Here is a 10,619-nt window from a genome sequence, read left to right as displayed (position 1 = left end):
TCACCACTGTGGGCAACTGTACTCGGCCGTCGCCGCCCCCCCGCCCACACCCGGGCCCGGTGCCCGCCGGGGTGGGCCGGGCCCCGGCTCCGGCTCCGGTACCCCGCCGCGGCCTCCCCCGCCGCCTTCCTGTCGCCTCCGGCGCCGGGGGTCGCGCAGGGCGGGACATGGGTGACCGGAAGTGGAAGCTGTGAGCGTCGCCGCCCGGGGCGCCGAGGCTCGAGGCGCCGTCGGGGCCGCTGCGACGCACGCATGGAGAGCGTTGGGCTCTGGGCTGCGCACCGACGGCTAACCGGGACGCACGGGTTCTGCTGGGCGCGGGCTGCGCAGAACCGACTGGCCTCCCGGGGCGCGGGAACATGAGGCTAGGCCTGAAGCCCTCCGCGGGCGAGGCGCGCGTTGCGCGGGCCTGCCCCGGGCACGAGTGAACCGCGCGGAGCCCCGGGACTCGGTAATTGGCGCGAGCGGGCGGGCGCGCATGCGCGGGGCGGCGGCCGGCACGTGGCGGGACGCAGGGCGGTGCCGCGCGGGAAGTGCCTCGGGGCCGGCGACCCCCCGCCTCCGGCACCAAATGGGACCGAGGCAGGCGCCACCATGGGTCGTACTGTGCCGCCGCCACCTCGCCTCCGTAGCCCTGAGCAGCCACGGAGGGGCCGGTGCACCTCTCATTTATCCCGGGGCGGGCCCTGGGGCCGACCTGTCCTGAGTCCCCGCCCGCGCGCGGCTTAGTAGCCTTTTCCCGCAGCCTGTCTTTGGCGGCGGAGGCATGGTCTTCTGTCTGGAGAAAGAGGAGCCGCGCCTCCGCCTGCGAAGCGCCATGGTCCACTTCCAGGCCTCGGAAGTCCAGCAGCTGCTACACAACAAGTTCGTGGTCATCTTAGGGGACTCAAGTGAGTGCTCCTCTAGGATCACAGCACCTGGCCCCGCACCACCTTCAGTCTGTTTTCACCATCCCAAATCTCCTTTCTCACCCCTAGTCTGTTCCAGTCCAGTAGGTTTTCTGTTTATTTCCCCATGCGCCTTCCACAGGTGTCTTGACAGATGTAGTCTGTCACATTTTTCACCCCATCCTTGCTCAGCATTTTTCTCCCTGACAGTTTCCCATGCTTTCCTTCATGGGAGCAATGGATTCTGTTCTCTGTCTCCTGGGTGACTTGGGCGACTTATTCTGCCAGGTGATCTTGGGCCCCTTTGGTACCAGTTGGGGATGGTGCAGGGCCAGAAGCAGAGGTAGTCCTGGGGTATTTTTTAGCTCACCTTTTTTTCCAGCCTCTGTGATGAGCTCCACAGAGGTGGTGTTGAGCAGCCCTAGCTTTGGGAAGATGGGAGGCCTGGACTTGGGAGGAGCTGGGGGGGAGGGGGTTGAGGTCTGTTTTAGCCTCAGGATCTCTATCTCCCTGCAGTCCAGCGGGCTGTGTACAAGGACCTGGTGCTCTTGCTCCAAAGGGACTCACTGCTCACGGCTGCCCAGCTGAAAGCCAAGGTGAGGGAAGTTTGGTAGTCATGCCAGTGGTGGGTGGGGCAAAGACCCTGTCCTGGCAGGGTCTTCCTCCCTGGCATGGGTCTGACCAGCTGGGGGGGGGGCAGGGGGAGCTGAGCTTTGAACAGGACCAGCTGGTGGCTGGGGGTCAGCTGGGCGAGCTACACAACGGGACGCAGTACCGGGAGGTCCGGCAGTTCTGCTCGGGTTCTGGCCACCACCTTGTGCGCTTCTACTTCCTCACCCGCGTTTACTCCGAGTACCTCGAGGGCGTCCTGGAGGAGCTGACATATGGGCCTGCCCCGGACCTGGTGATCATCAACTCCTGCCTCTGGGATCTCTCCAGGTTGGGGCGGGGGGAGAGGGAAATACTGGTTGGGGGTGGAGGTGTGGCTCAGAGGCTATCCGCCCTGTGCTTTTGCCCACCTTGTGTACCATCCAATAGGTATGGCCGTTGCTCAATGGAGAGTTACCGAGAGAACCTGGAGCGGGTGTTTGTGCGCATGGACCAGGTGTTGCCAGACTCTTGCCTGCTGGTGTGGAACATGGCCATGCCCTTGGGGGAGCGCGTCACTGGGGGTTTCCTTCTGCCAGAGGCAAGTGACTGAGATGGTTGAGGATGGGGGAGGAGGCAGCTGACTGGTAGATAGAGGGCCTTCCCTCCGGGCCGTGCTTCATTTTGTGGCTCTTAGATGCTGCACTTTCTTAACTCAGCTCCAGCCCCTGGCAGGGTCTCTGCGCCGGGATGTGGTTGAAGGGAACTTCTACAGTGCAACGCTGGCCGGAGACCACTGCTTCGATGTCCTGGACCTCCACTTTCATTTTCGGCATGCGGTACAGCACCGTCACCGGGACGGTGTCCACTGGGACCAGCATGCCCACCGCCACCTCTCACACTTGCTTCTGACTCATGTGGCTGATGCCTGGGGCGTGGAGTTGCCCAAGCGTGACTGTCCCTCTGGTGAGCCCTCCCACAAGGGTGTAGGCTAATGATGCAGAGGGGGTTCTTAGAGCATAGGGCTCAGAATGGGACAGAGGTACTCGGGGAGTAGAGGCCTCTTGAAGGATGCCTGTGACCCCTGAGTGTGCCTTTCTCATCGCCTGGGGAGAGTGAGATCATAGGAGCAACATTTTTATCCAGGTTCTGGTTCTGTATGGTCTAGCATGTGGTTGTTCTTGTATGTGAATGAATTTATGTAAGTTTTGAGCACATAGGCAGTGTGTCAAAAGATCCCTATCCCACAGATGAATAGGAAAGAAATAGGGGGACTTCTAGCTAGGGATGGAGGTGGGGGGTGGAAAGACAAATGGAGGACAATCATGCATGTTGCAGAAGCAAAGAAGCTCCTCAGCTGGTGCTATCAAGCCTCTCAGTTTCTGCCTGCTCTCAAAAGGAGCATGGTAGCTGATTGTCTCCATGTCTGCTTTCCCCCTGGATCATGTCCTCATTGGGCAAGGTTCTTACCTTGTTCCCAGCTCATCTCTTTTGGCCCTGGTGTCTAGCACAATTGCCGTGTCCATCGTACCTCCAGGATAGTGTTTGTTGAGTTGGGGACACAAGTCGTATTAGAAGGCTGTTTGTAACAGCAGTAGAGGGTATGAGGGCACAGAAAGACCAGGAATGCTATAGAGGTAAACTAGGATTTGGTAGCCAAGAGTTGGAGCATTGGGAAGGTGCTTTAGGGCTTTGATTATGTAATGATTCAGTTTCCTTGTTTTTTAGTTGAGAACCAGTCCCCAGCAAAGGGAGGGATGCTCTAATGGTTATAAGGATAGGTTGTGGGTTAATGGTTATAAGGATAGCTTAGGTCTTCTGAACCTAGTTTGGAGGTCCAGAAATAGGAATGTGAAAAGGAAGAGTTGGGTAGGAGGATGTGACTGGTGAATTAGGTCCAAGCAGACCTCTAAGGTGTGGAAATGTGCAATGGATTTGGAGTCCGCAGGGCCCCGCTGAAGGTAGGAGTGTGAACTGTGAAGGAGAGAGCAGAACCCGGGCTGTGTGGTGGAGCTGGAAGGGAAGAGGGGCTGATGGAGGAAACAAAAGGACTTTAGGGCAGAGGCACTTTCAGGGAGGGCAGAGGTTATTGGCCATTTCATGAGACTGTCCGGAAGAGAGGAAGTGGTTACATTTAATCGGAAAAGTACTGAAGAATCGGATTAGGGTTTAGAGGCAGGAGCAGTTGATGAGGGAATGAGAACTATTTCTTGTGGAAGCTTAGAAGGCATGAACTGCTGGGAGAAGAGAGTGGCAGGGTCTCATGTTGTCCAGAGAAGACTTCTTAGGCTCATTTGTTGGTCGGTGGGGAGGAGCAGGGAGAGGAAAAAAGCTACAGATACAGGAGCTGGGCATACAAAGGAAGAAGACTCTAGAGGGGAGAATGAGGTCAGAGCAAAGACAAATCTGTGACTTTGAGAAAGGCAAGGAAGAAGGAATGTACCCTGGGCTTGGCCTGCAATGAGCGAATGAGGAAGACGGTAGGAAACAGAGGGTGCCCCTGCCCAGTGGCCCTCTTCTCTGAGAGGAGGGAAGAGAGGTTTAGGAGTTGGACAACCAGGATTATGGGCAGCCTGGCTCTCAGTCCTAAAACAACCAACCATCCCATTCTTAGACCCCTGGATTGAGGACTGGCCAGAGCTGGATCATCCGTTCCAGGGGAACCATGGGCAGCCCCCAGACTTCGGGGAGCCGCTGGCCTTGCCCCCACCCCAGCCCTCTCCTTTGCCCCCTCCCATGCCTTTCCCCTACCCGATTCCTCAGCCCTCGCCACCTCCCCTGTTTCCACCCCTGCCCCAGGACACCCCTTTTTTCCCAGGCCAGCCCTTCCCACCCCACGAATTCTTCAATTATAATTCAACAGAAGACTTCTCGATGTCATCTCACTTAGGTAGGTGCCTCCGCAGCCTCCTCTCCCACCTCTCCCAGCCTACCCTCCTGTGCCCAGGTGAACTGAGAGGAGTTGGATAGCTCCCTGTGCCCTCATGATTGGGTTCACTTGCCACTGGATGTAGAACAGCATCTGAGACTTGTTAGTCAACTCACTGTCCCAGTCTGCTGGTTTGGAGGCAGGGGAGGTGGTATTGCCATTTTGTAGATGGGAAATCAAGCCCAGAAAAGCTCACCCTGGAAGACTAAAGCTGCCCAGAAACAGAGCTGGGCCCACCTGTCCACAAGCCCACTTTCTGATAATGGCTGGTTCTTTTGTAGGATGTGGCCCTGGAGTGAACTTTGTGCCTGGCCCCCTGCCACCTCCAGTCCCTGGCCCTATCCCCCACGGTCAGCACCGGGGCCCAGTGGTCCACCGGGGGATGCCACGCTGTGCTCCCAACAGCCCGTACCACGTGCCGAGGATGGGGGGGCCCTGCAGGCAGCGGCTTAGACACTCAGACAGACTGATCCACACAAACAAACTGGACAGACAGCCTCCTGCCCATTCGGGGACCTGGCCTGGGTAGACTGGATCTTGGACTGGGGCTAGATGTGCCATTGGCCCTACAGGGCCTGCTTGTCACCCTCAGCACTGGGTCAGGGTGTCTGTTATGCCTGGCATTGTTCTTGTCCATTGCTGTCACTAATAAAGGCATGGAAGAACAGAGTGGCATCTTCCTGTGTGCGGGGATGGGTCTCCCAAACCATGATCTGAAGAGCTGGGGAGTTGCCTCTGGGCCCTCTCCAGCCTTGACCCTTTCACGTCACACTATTTAAAAATCACTGAATTTGTCCTTTTGCTGTCTCACACCCTCATTTCCACCCTTACCAGAACACAGGTGTGTCCCATGTTGTCTACTGCTCTTTGGGATTGGAAAATAGCAGGGGCTGAGTTGAAACTGTTAGTATTTTTTTTTTTTTAAGATTTATTTATTCAGGGATCCCTGGGTGGCGCAGCGGTTTGGCGCCTGCCTTTGGCCCAGGGCGCGATCCTGGAGACCCGGGATCGAATCCCACGTCGGGCTCCCGGTGCATGGAGCCTGCTTCTCCCTCTGCCTGTGTCTCTGCCTCTCTCTCTCTCTCTCTCTCTCTCTCTCTCTCTCTCTCCCCCTCTCTCTCTCTCTTTCTCTCTCTCTCTCTGTGTGACTATCATAAATAAATAAAAATTTTTTAAAAAAAGATTTATTTATTCATGAGAGACACGGGGGGGGGGGGCAGAGACATAGGCAGAAGGAGAAGCAGGCTCCATGCAGGGAGCCCGATGCAGGACTCGATCCCAGGACTCCAGGATCATGCCCTGAGCAGAAGGCGCAGCACTAAACCGCTGAGCCACCCAGGGTTCCCGAAACTGTTAGTATTTCATTTGGAGTTTTGGATCTGGCTATTTCTCATTTCTGTTTCCCAGCCCCATGCATGTAGGTATACATTCAACATCCATGTATTTCTGGACATATACATGTACTTTAGTTATTTGCACAACTCTTAGCACGTGATGGACAGTCATTAAGTGGTTGGAAGTAAACAAGCTTCCAAACTCAAGTGGAAGACTAATTAGAAATCCATTATTTAACAGACGTAATGTGCAATGGGAGCAAACTGAACATAGACCAACTTCTTTGGTTAGGGCGTGGGGTGGGAGTAGAGGGGGAGCTGAGGGAGAATTCTAAGGTGGGGCGGGTAAGAGGCCGTGCCAAACTCTGTTAAGAGAGTACAAGGTTTCAGCTTTGGCAAAGGGTGTTGGCCGTAGGTTTGTGACTCTACTTATTTAGCCTCAGGTAGAGTGTGGGCCTGACCATGGCATGGAGTGGGGGATGGAACATGGCAGTAGGCTGGTAGGTGTGGGGCAGAAAAATGGGGGAACGTGAGACTCAATAAATCATCTTGAAGTAGAATTGGAGGGAAAAGAGGGATGCAGATTTCTTGTATTGAGTTTCCATAATTGTTATTAAAATTTTAACTTGGCAAGGGATATCATGTCTCATGCAAAAGGAGGTGAAATAGCAGATCAGAAAAGTGTTGATCGTTGCTAGCAATCAACCAAGTGTAAATGAAAGGAAGCTATTAAATTGACACACTAGTGCTGGGGAAACTGGTACAGACATTGTGAGTTAATAAAACCCTTTAGAGAGCAACCTTGACAGAGTAGTTGAAAATCAAGAGACAAGCTTGGTTTTCTTTCATATAGACAAAAAGTGAAAGCGAACATACAAAAATGAAAAAAAGTAAAGCCTTTTGTTAAGGAGTTAAGACTTTAGATTTGTTGTTGCAAATAATTATTTCTTTTTGTTAGCAAAAACCCAGCCTTGGACCAGCCCTCTTCAGCGCATCAGTTTGCCCACCCCTTGTTCACTCTTTTCTGCCTTTCCTCAAAACTCTTTTCTGTCTGAACACTTTTGCATCTCTGACTCTGGAGCTTCTCATTGTTGCTGGAGAAAACTGTCCACCTGGACTGATTGACAGAAGAAAGTAATATGAGTTACCCAACCTCACCCAGCCCTCTCCGTTGCTGACCATCATGCTCTGTAAAAATTCCTCTTACCTCCTCTACCAGCCCTTCCTTAGTCTTTTCTACCCGCTTCAAGACCCATCCTAGTTCTGGAACTCTCAGTCTGTAAGAAGCCTTGAGACTGTTGAGTGTGCTCCGTATCCTCATCATTCTACTTCTGCACTTGCCAGCACTATGTGGCTATGTGGCTCCTATTGCCCATGTGGGGTTTCCTAACCTTTTCTCCAGTTTCCCAACATCGATTTGAAATCTATTACAAGGGCAGAATGGAGATAAATTTTCTTTTTTCTTTTTTTAAAAAAGGTTTTGTTTATTTGACAGAGAAAGAACAAGTGAGAGAGTGAGCAGGCATGAGTGGGGTGAGGGGCAGAGGGAGAAGCAGACTCCCCACTGAGCGGGGAGCCCAATGTGCAGCTCAGTCCTGGGACTCCAGGATCCTGACCTGAGCCAAAGGCAGACACTTAACCAACCAAGCCACCCAAGCACCCCAAGTTATTTTCTTTTCACTTGGTCATATAAGCGTATAGTACAAGACACTTGACTTCTCTCTCATAGATTTTATTTGGTTATGACTGGGAAAAATAAATAGCCATACTTATCGTTATATACATTTACATTGTTCTCTGGTCTTTGTTTTGAGATGTAAAAATGGTAAGAATTGGGGATCCCTGGGTGGCTCAGCAGTTTAGCACCTGCCTTCAGCTCAGGGCATGATCCTGGAGTCCTGGGATCGAGTCCCACATTGGGCTCCCTGCATGGAGCCTGCTTCTCCCTCTGCCTGTGTCTCTGCCTCTCTCTGTGTGTGTCTCATGAATAAATAAATAAAATCTTTTTTAAAAATAATAAAATAAAAAATAAAAATGGTAAGAATCTTACGTTTCCCCAGTATGAAGGCACACTACTTGCTAGTTATGCATGACAGAACTCAAACCTTATTGTCTCAAAAACCGTTCATATTTGACCAGTGACAAATCGTTTAATAAGACAATCTACATAGACTCCCTCTTTTTTTTAAGATCGTTAATAAGACAATCGTTTAATAAGACAATCTACATAGACTCCCTCTATTTATTTATTTGTTTATTTATTTATTTATTTATTTATTTATTTATTTATTAGAGACACAGAGTCAGAGACACAGGAGGAGAAAAAGGCTCCATGCAAGGAGCCCGATGCGGGACCCAATCCCGGGAATCCAGGATGATGCCCTGAGCCAAAGGCAGACCCTCAACAGCTGAGCCACCCAGGCACCCCTAGACTCTCTCTCTCATTCATGGAATCTTGGTGTGTGTTTTTTATGGGATATTCTTTTTGTTTTGTTTTGTTTTGTAAAGCTTTTATATATTTAGAAAGAGAGCAGGGGGAGGGGCAGAGGGAGAGGGAGAGAATCTCTGCTGAGCGCAGAGCCCAACAGTGCTGGATCCCACCACCCTGAGATCATGACCCAAGCTAACATCAAGAGCCAGATGCTTGGGGGCAGCCCTGGTGGCGCAGCGGTTTAGCGCCGCCTGCAGCAAGGGGTGTGGTCCTGGAGACCCGGGATCGAGTCCGCATCGGGCTTCCTGCATGGAGCCTACTTCTCTCTCTGCCTGTGTCTCTGCCTCTCTCTCGCTCTCTCTGACTGAATAAATAAATAAATCTTAAAAAATAAAAAAAAAAAGAGTCAGATGCCTGGGTGGCTCAGCGGTTGGGCGCTTGCTGTCAGCTCAGGTCATGATCCTAGGATCGGGTCCCGCGTCAGGCTCCCTCCCTTTCTCTGCCTGTGTCCCTGCCTCTCTCTCTCAGTCTGTGTCTCTCATGAATAAATAAATAAATCAGATGCTTGATCAGCTGAGCCACGCAGGAGCCCCTGGAATCTTGGTCCCATATCCTTTCCTTTCCCATACCAAGATAGTCCTGAAAGTATGAAAAGATGCATGAGCACTTCAGGTGTAATGCCAGCCTTTATTTTCCAAGGAAAATAAGTCTTTTGAGAAGAGAAAAATTAGTGGAAAAATTTTTCAAAACATTTTAACCAAACTGGAAGTTTCCCAACAAAAGCAGATAACTTGCCTTCTGTTACGTTGTACAGTTTCTTGCATAGGTTCTGTTGAGTTCATTTTAGTGTTTAAGTACCTCCACAATGTATGTTGGTGAAAGAAACTGACTACAAGAAAGTGGACCTATGCTTTAAAAAAAAAAAACAACAACCTGCTTTATTGAGATGTAACTCAATAAACTGCATCTATTTCAAATGTACAATTTAATAAATGTTGACATACATACATTCATGAAACCATCACAGTCAAGACAATGAAACTTATTTTTCTACCTCCTTGTAGACCCTCCCCTTGTTCTCTCCCCACAACATCCTCACATCTGTCTGCTTCCAACATTAAGGAACCATTGATACTGGTCTGCTTTCTGTTACTATAGACCAGTTTGCATTTTCCAGAATTCTACGTAGAACCATTTGATAGGTCCTCTTTTTTTTTTTTAATTTATTTGAGAGAGAGCACAGAGGAAGAGCAAGAGGGAGAAGCAGAAGCAGGCTCCCCATTGAGCAGAGAGTCCAACATAGGGCTTGATCTCAGGACTCTGAGATCATGCATGAGCCAAAGGCTGATGCTTAGCTGACTGAGCCTCTCAGGTGCCCCTCAATAGGTACTTTTTTTTTTTTTAACCTGGCTTCTTTCACAGCCTAAAAAATTAGACTTCTTTTCAGCCGAATTAGTGGATTAGAATGTGGAAATGCATGTTATGTGTATCATAGCTCGTTCTTTTTTACAGCTAAGTAGTAGTCTGTTGTGTGGCCGTACCAATATTTGTCCACCTGTTGATGGACATTTGAGGTATTTTTAGTTTTTGCCCATTGCAAATAAAATTGGTACGAACATTTATTTGTAAATCTTTGTATGGACATATGTTTTCATTTCCCATATTTAGAAAAAATGGCTAGATCATATGTTGGATGTATATTTAACTTTTAAAGAAACTGACAAGCATTCTTCCACAGTGGTTGTCCCATTTTATATTCATGCTAGCAGGGTATGAGGGATCTGTTCCTCCATGTCCTCATCAACACTTGATACTACTCTAATACTAGCTATTACAATAGGTGGGTAGTTTACTTTGCATTTGCATAATGACCAATGAAGTTGAACATCTTTTCCTCTGTGCTAATTAGTGATCTATTTATCTTCTTTGTTTTGTTTCTTTTCAAATTGTTTGTTTTTCCTCTCTCCCCATCCCTTTTATTAAAAAAAAACAAAAACAAAAACAAAAAACCCTTATTATTGGGCTTTGAAAACTTTTTATTCCGGACTCAAATACTTTATGAGGTGTATAGTTTGCCAATACTTTTGCCTTCCATGGCTTGTCTTTTTCTTAGCAGTGTCTTTTGAAGAATAGACAATTTAATTTTGATCAGGGGTAGTTTACTTTTTCTTTAATGGACTCTTTGCCTAACTCAGAGTCACAACTATTTTCCTGTATGTTTTCTTCTATAAGGTTTATGGTTTGGGGTTTTACATTTAGGTCTGTGATCTATTTTGAATTAATTTTTATATATAGTTCAAGGTGATTAATTTTTTTTTGCATATGAACATCCAGTGATTCCAACACTATTTGTTGAAGACTATCATTTCTTCACTAAATTGTGTTTGTACCTTTGTTGAAAATCTCTTGTACATATATATATAGATCTATTTCTGGTCTCCATATTCTGT

The 10,619-nt window shown here is 49.4% G+C and overlaps 1 protein-coding gene across 2 annotated transcripts; it reads left to right on the top strand.

Moving 5' to 3' along the window:
• Window positions 1–21: 21 nt before the first annotated feature.
• On the top strand, window positions 22–5,071 carry PCED1A (PC-esterase domain containing 1A). 2 transcript variants are annotated; one of them, XM_055303283.1, is made up of 8 exons: window positions 22–451; window positions 746–890; window positions 1,404–1,483; window positions 1,588–1,826; window positions 1,926–2,076; window positions 2,195–2,441; window positions 4,294–4,365; window positions 4,686–5,071. In XM_055303283.1, the coding sequence occupies exons 2-8, from the start codon at window positions 767–769 to the stop codon at window positions 4,931–4,933; spliced, it is 1,161 nt and encodes a 386-aa protein (XP_055159258.1). In that variant the 5' UTR covers window positions 22–451; window positions 746–766; the 3' UTR covers window positions 4,934–5,071. The 2 variants fall into 2 exon arrangements, with proteins under 2 accessions (XP_055159258.1, XP_055159254.1); XM_055303279.1 differs by having other exon boundaries at window positions 23–451; window positions 4,090–4,365.
• The last annotated feature ends 5,548 nt before the right edge of the window (window positions 5,072–10,619 follow it).

This window comes from Nyctereutes procyonoides, unplaced genomic scaffold (assembly GCF_905146905.1).
Source record: "Nyctereutes procyonoides isolate TBG_1078 unplaced genomic scaffold, NYPRO_anot_genome, whole genome shotgun sequence".
NCBI classification, from domain to species: Eukaryota; Metazoa; Chordata; class Mammalia; order Carnivora; family Canidae; genus Nyctereutes; species Nyctereutes procyonoides.
The sequence above is the reverse complement of the archived record's forward strand: the minus strand, read 5'-3'. Positions and strand labels throughout refer to the sequence as shown.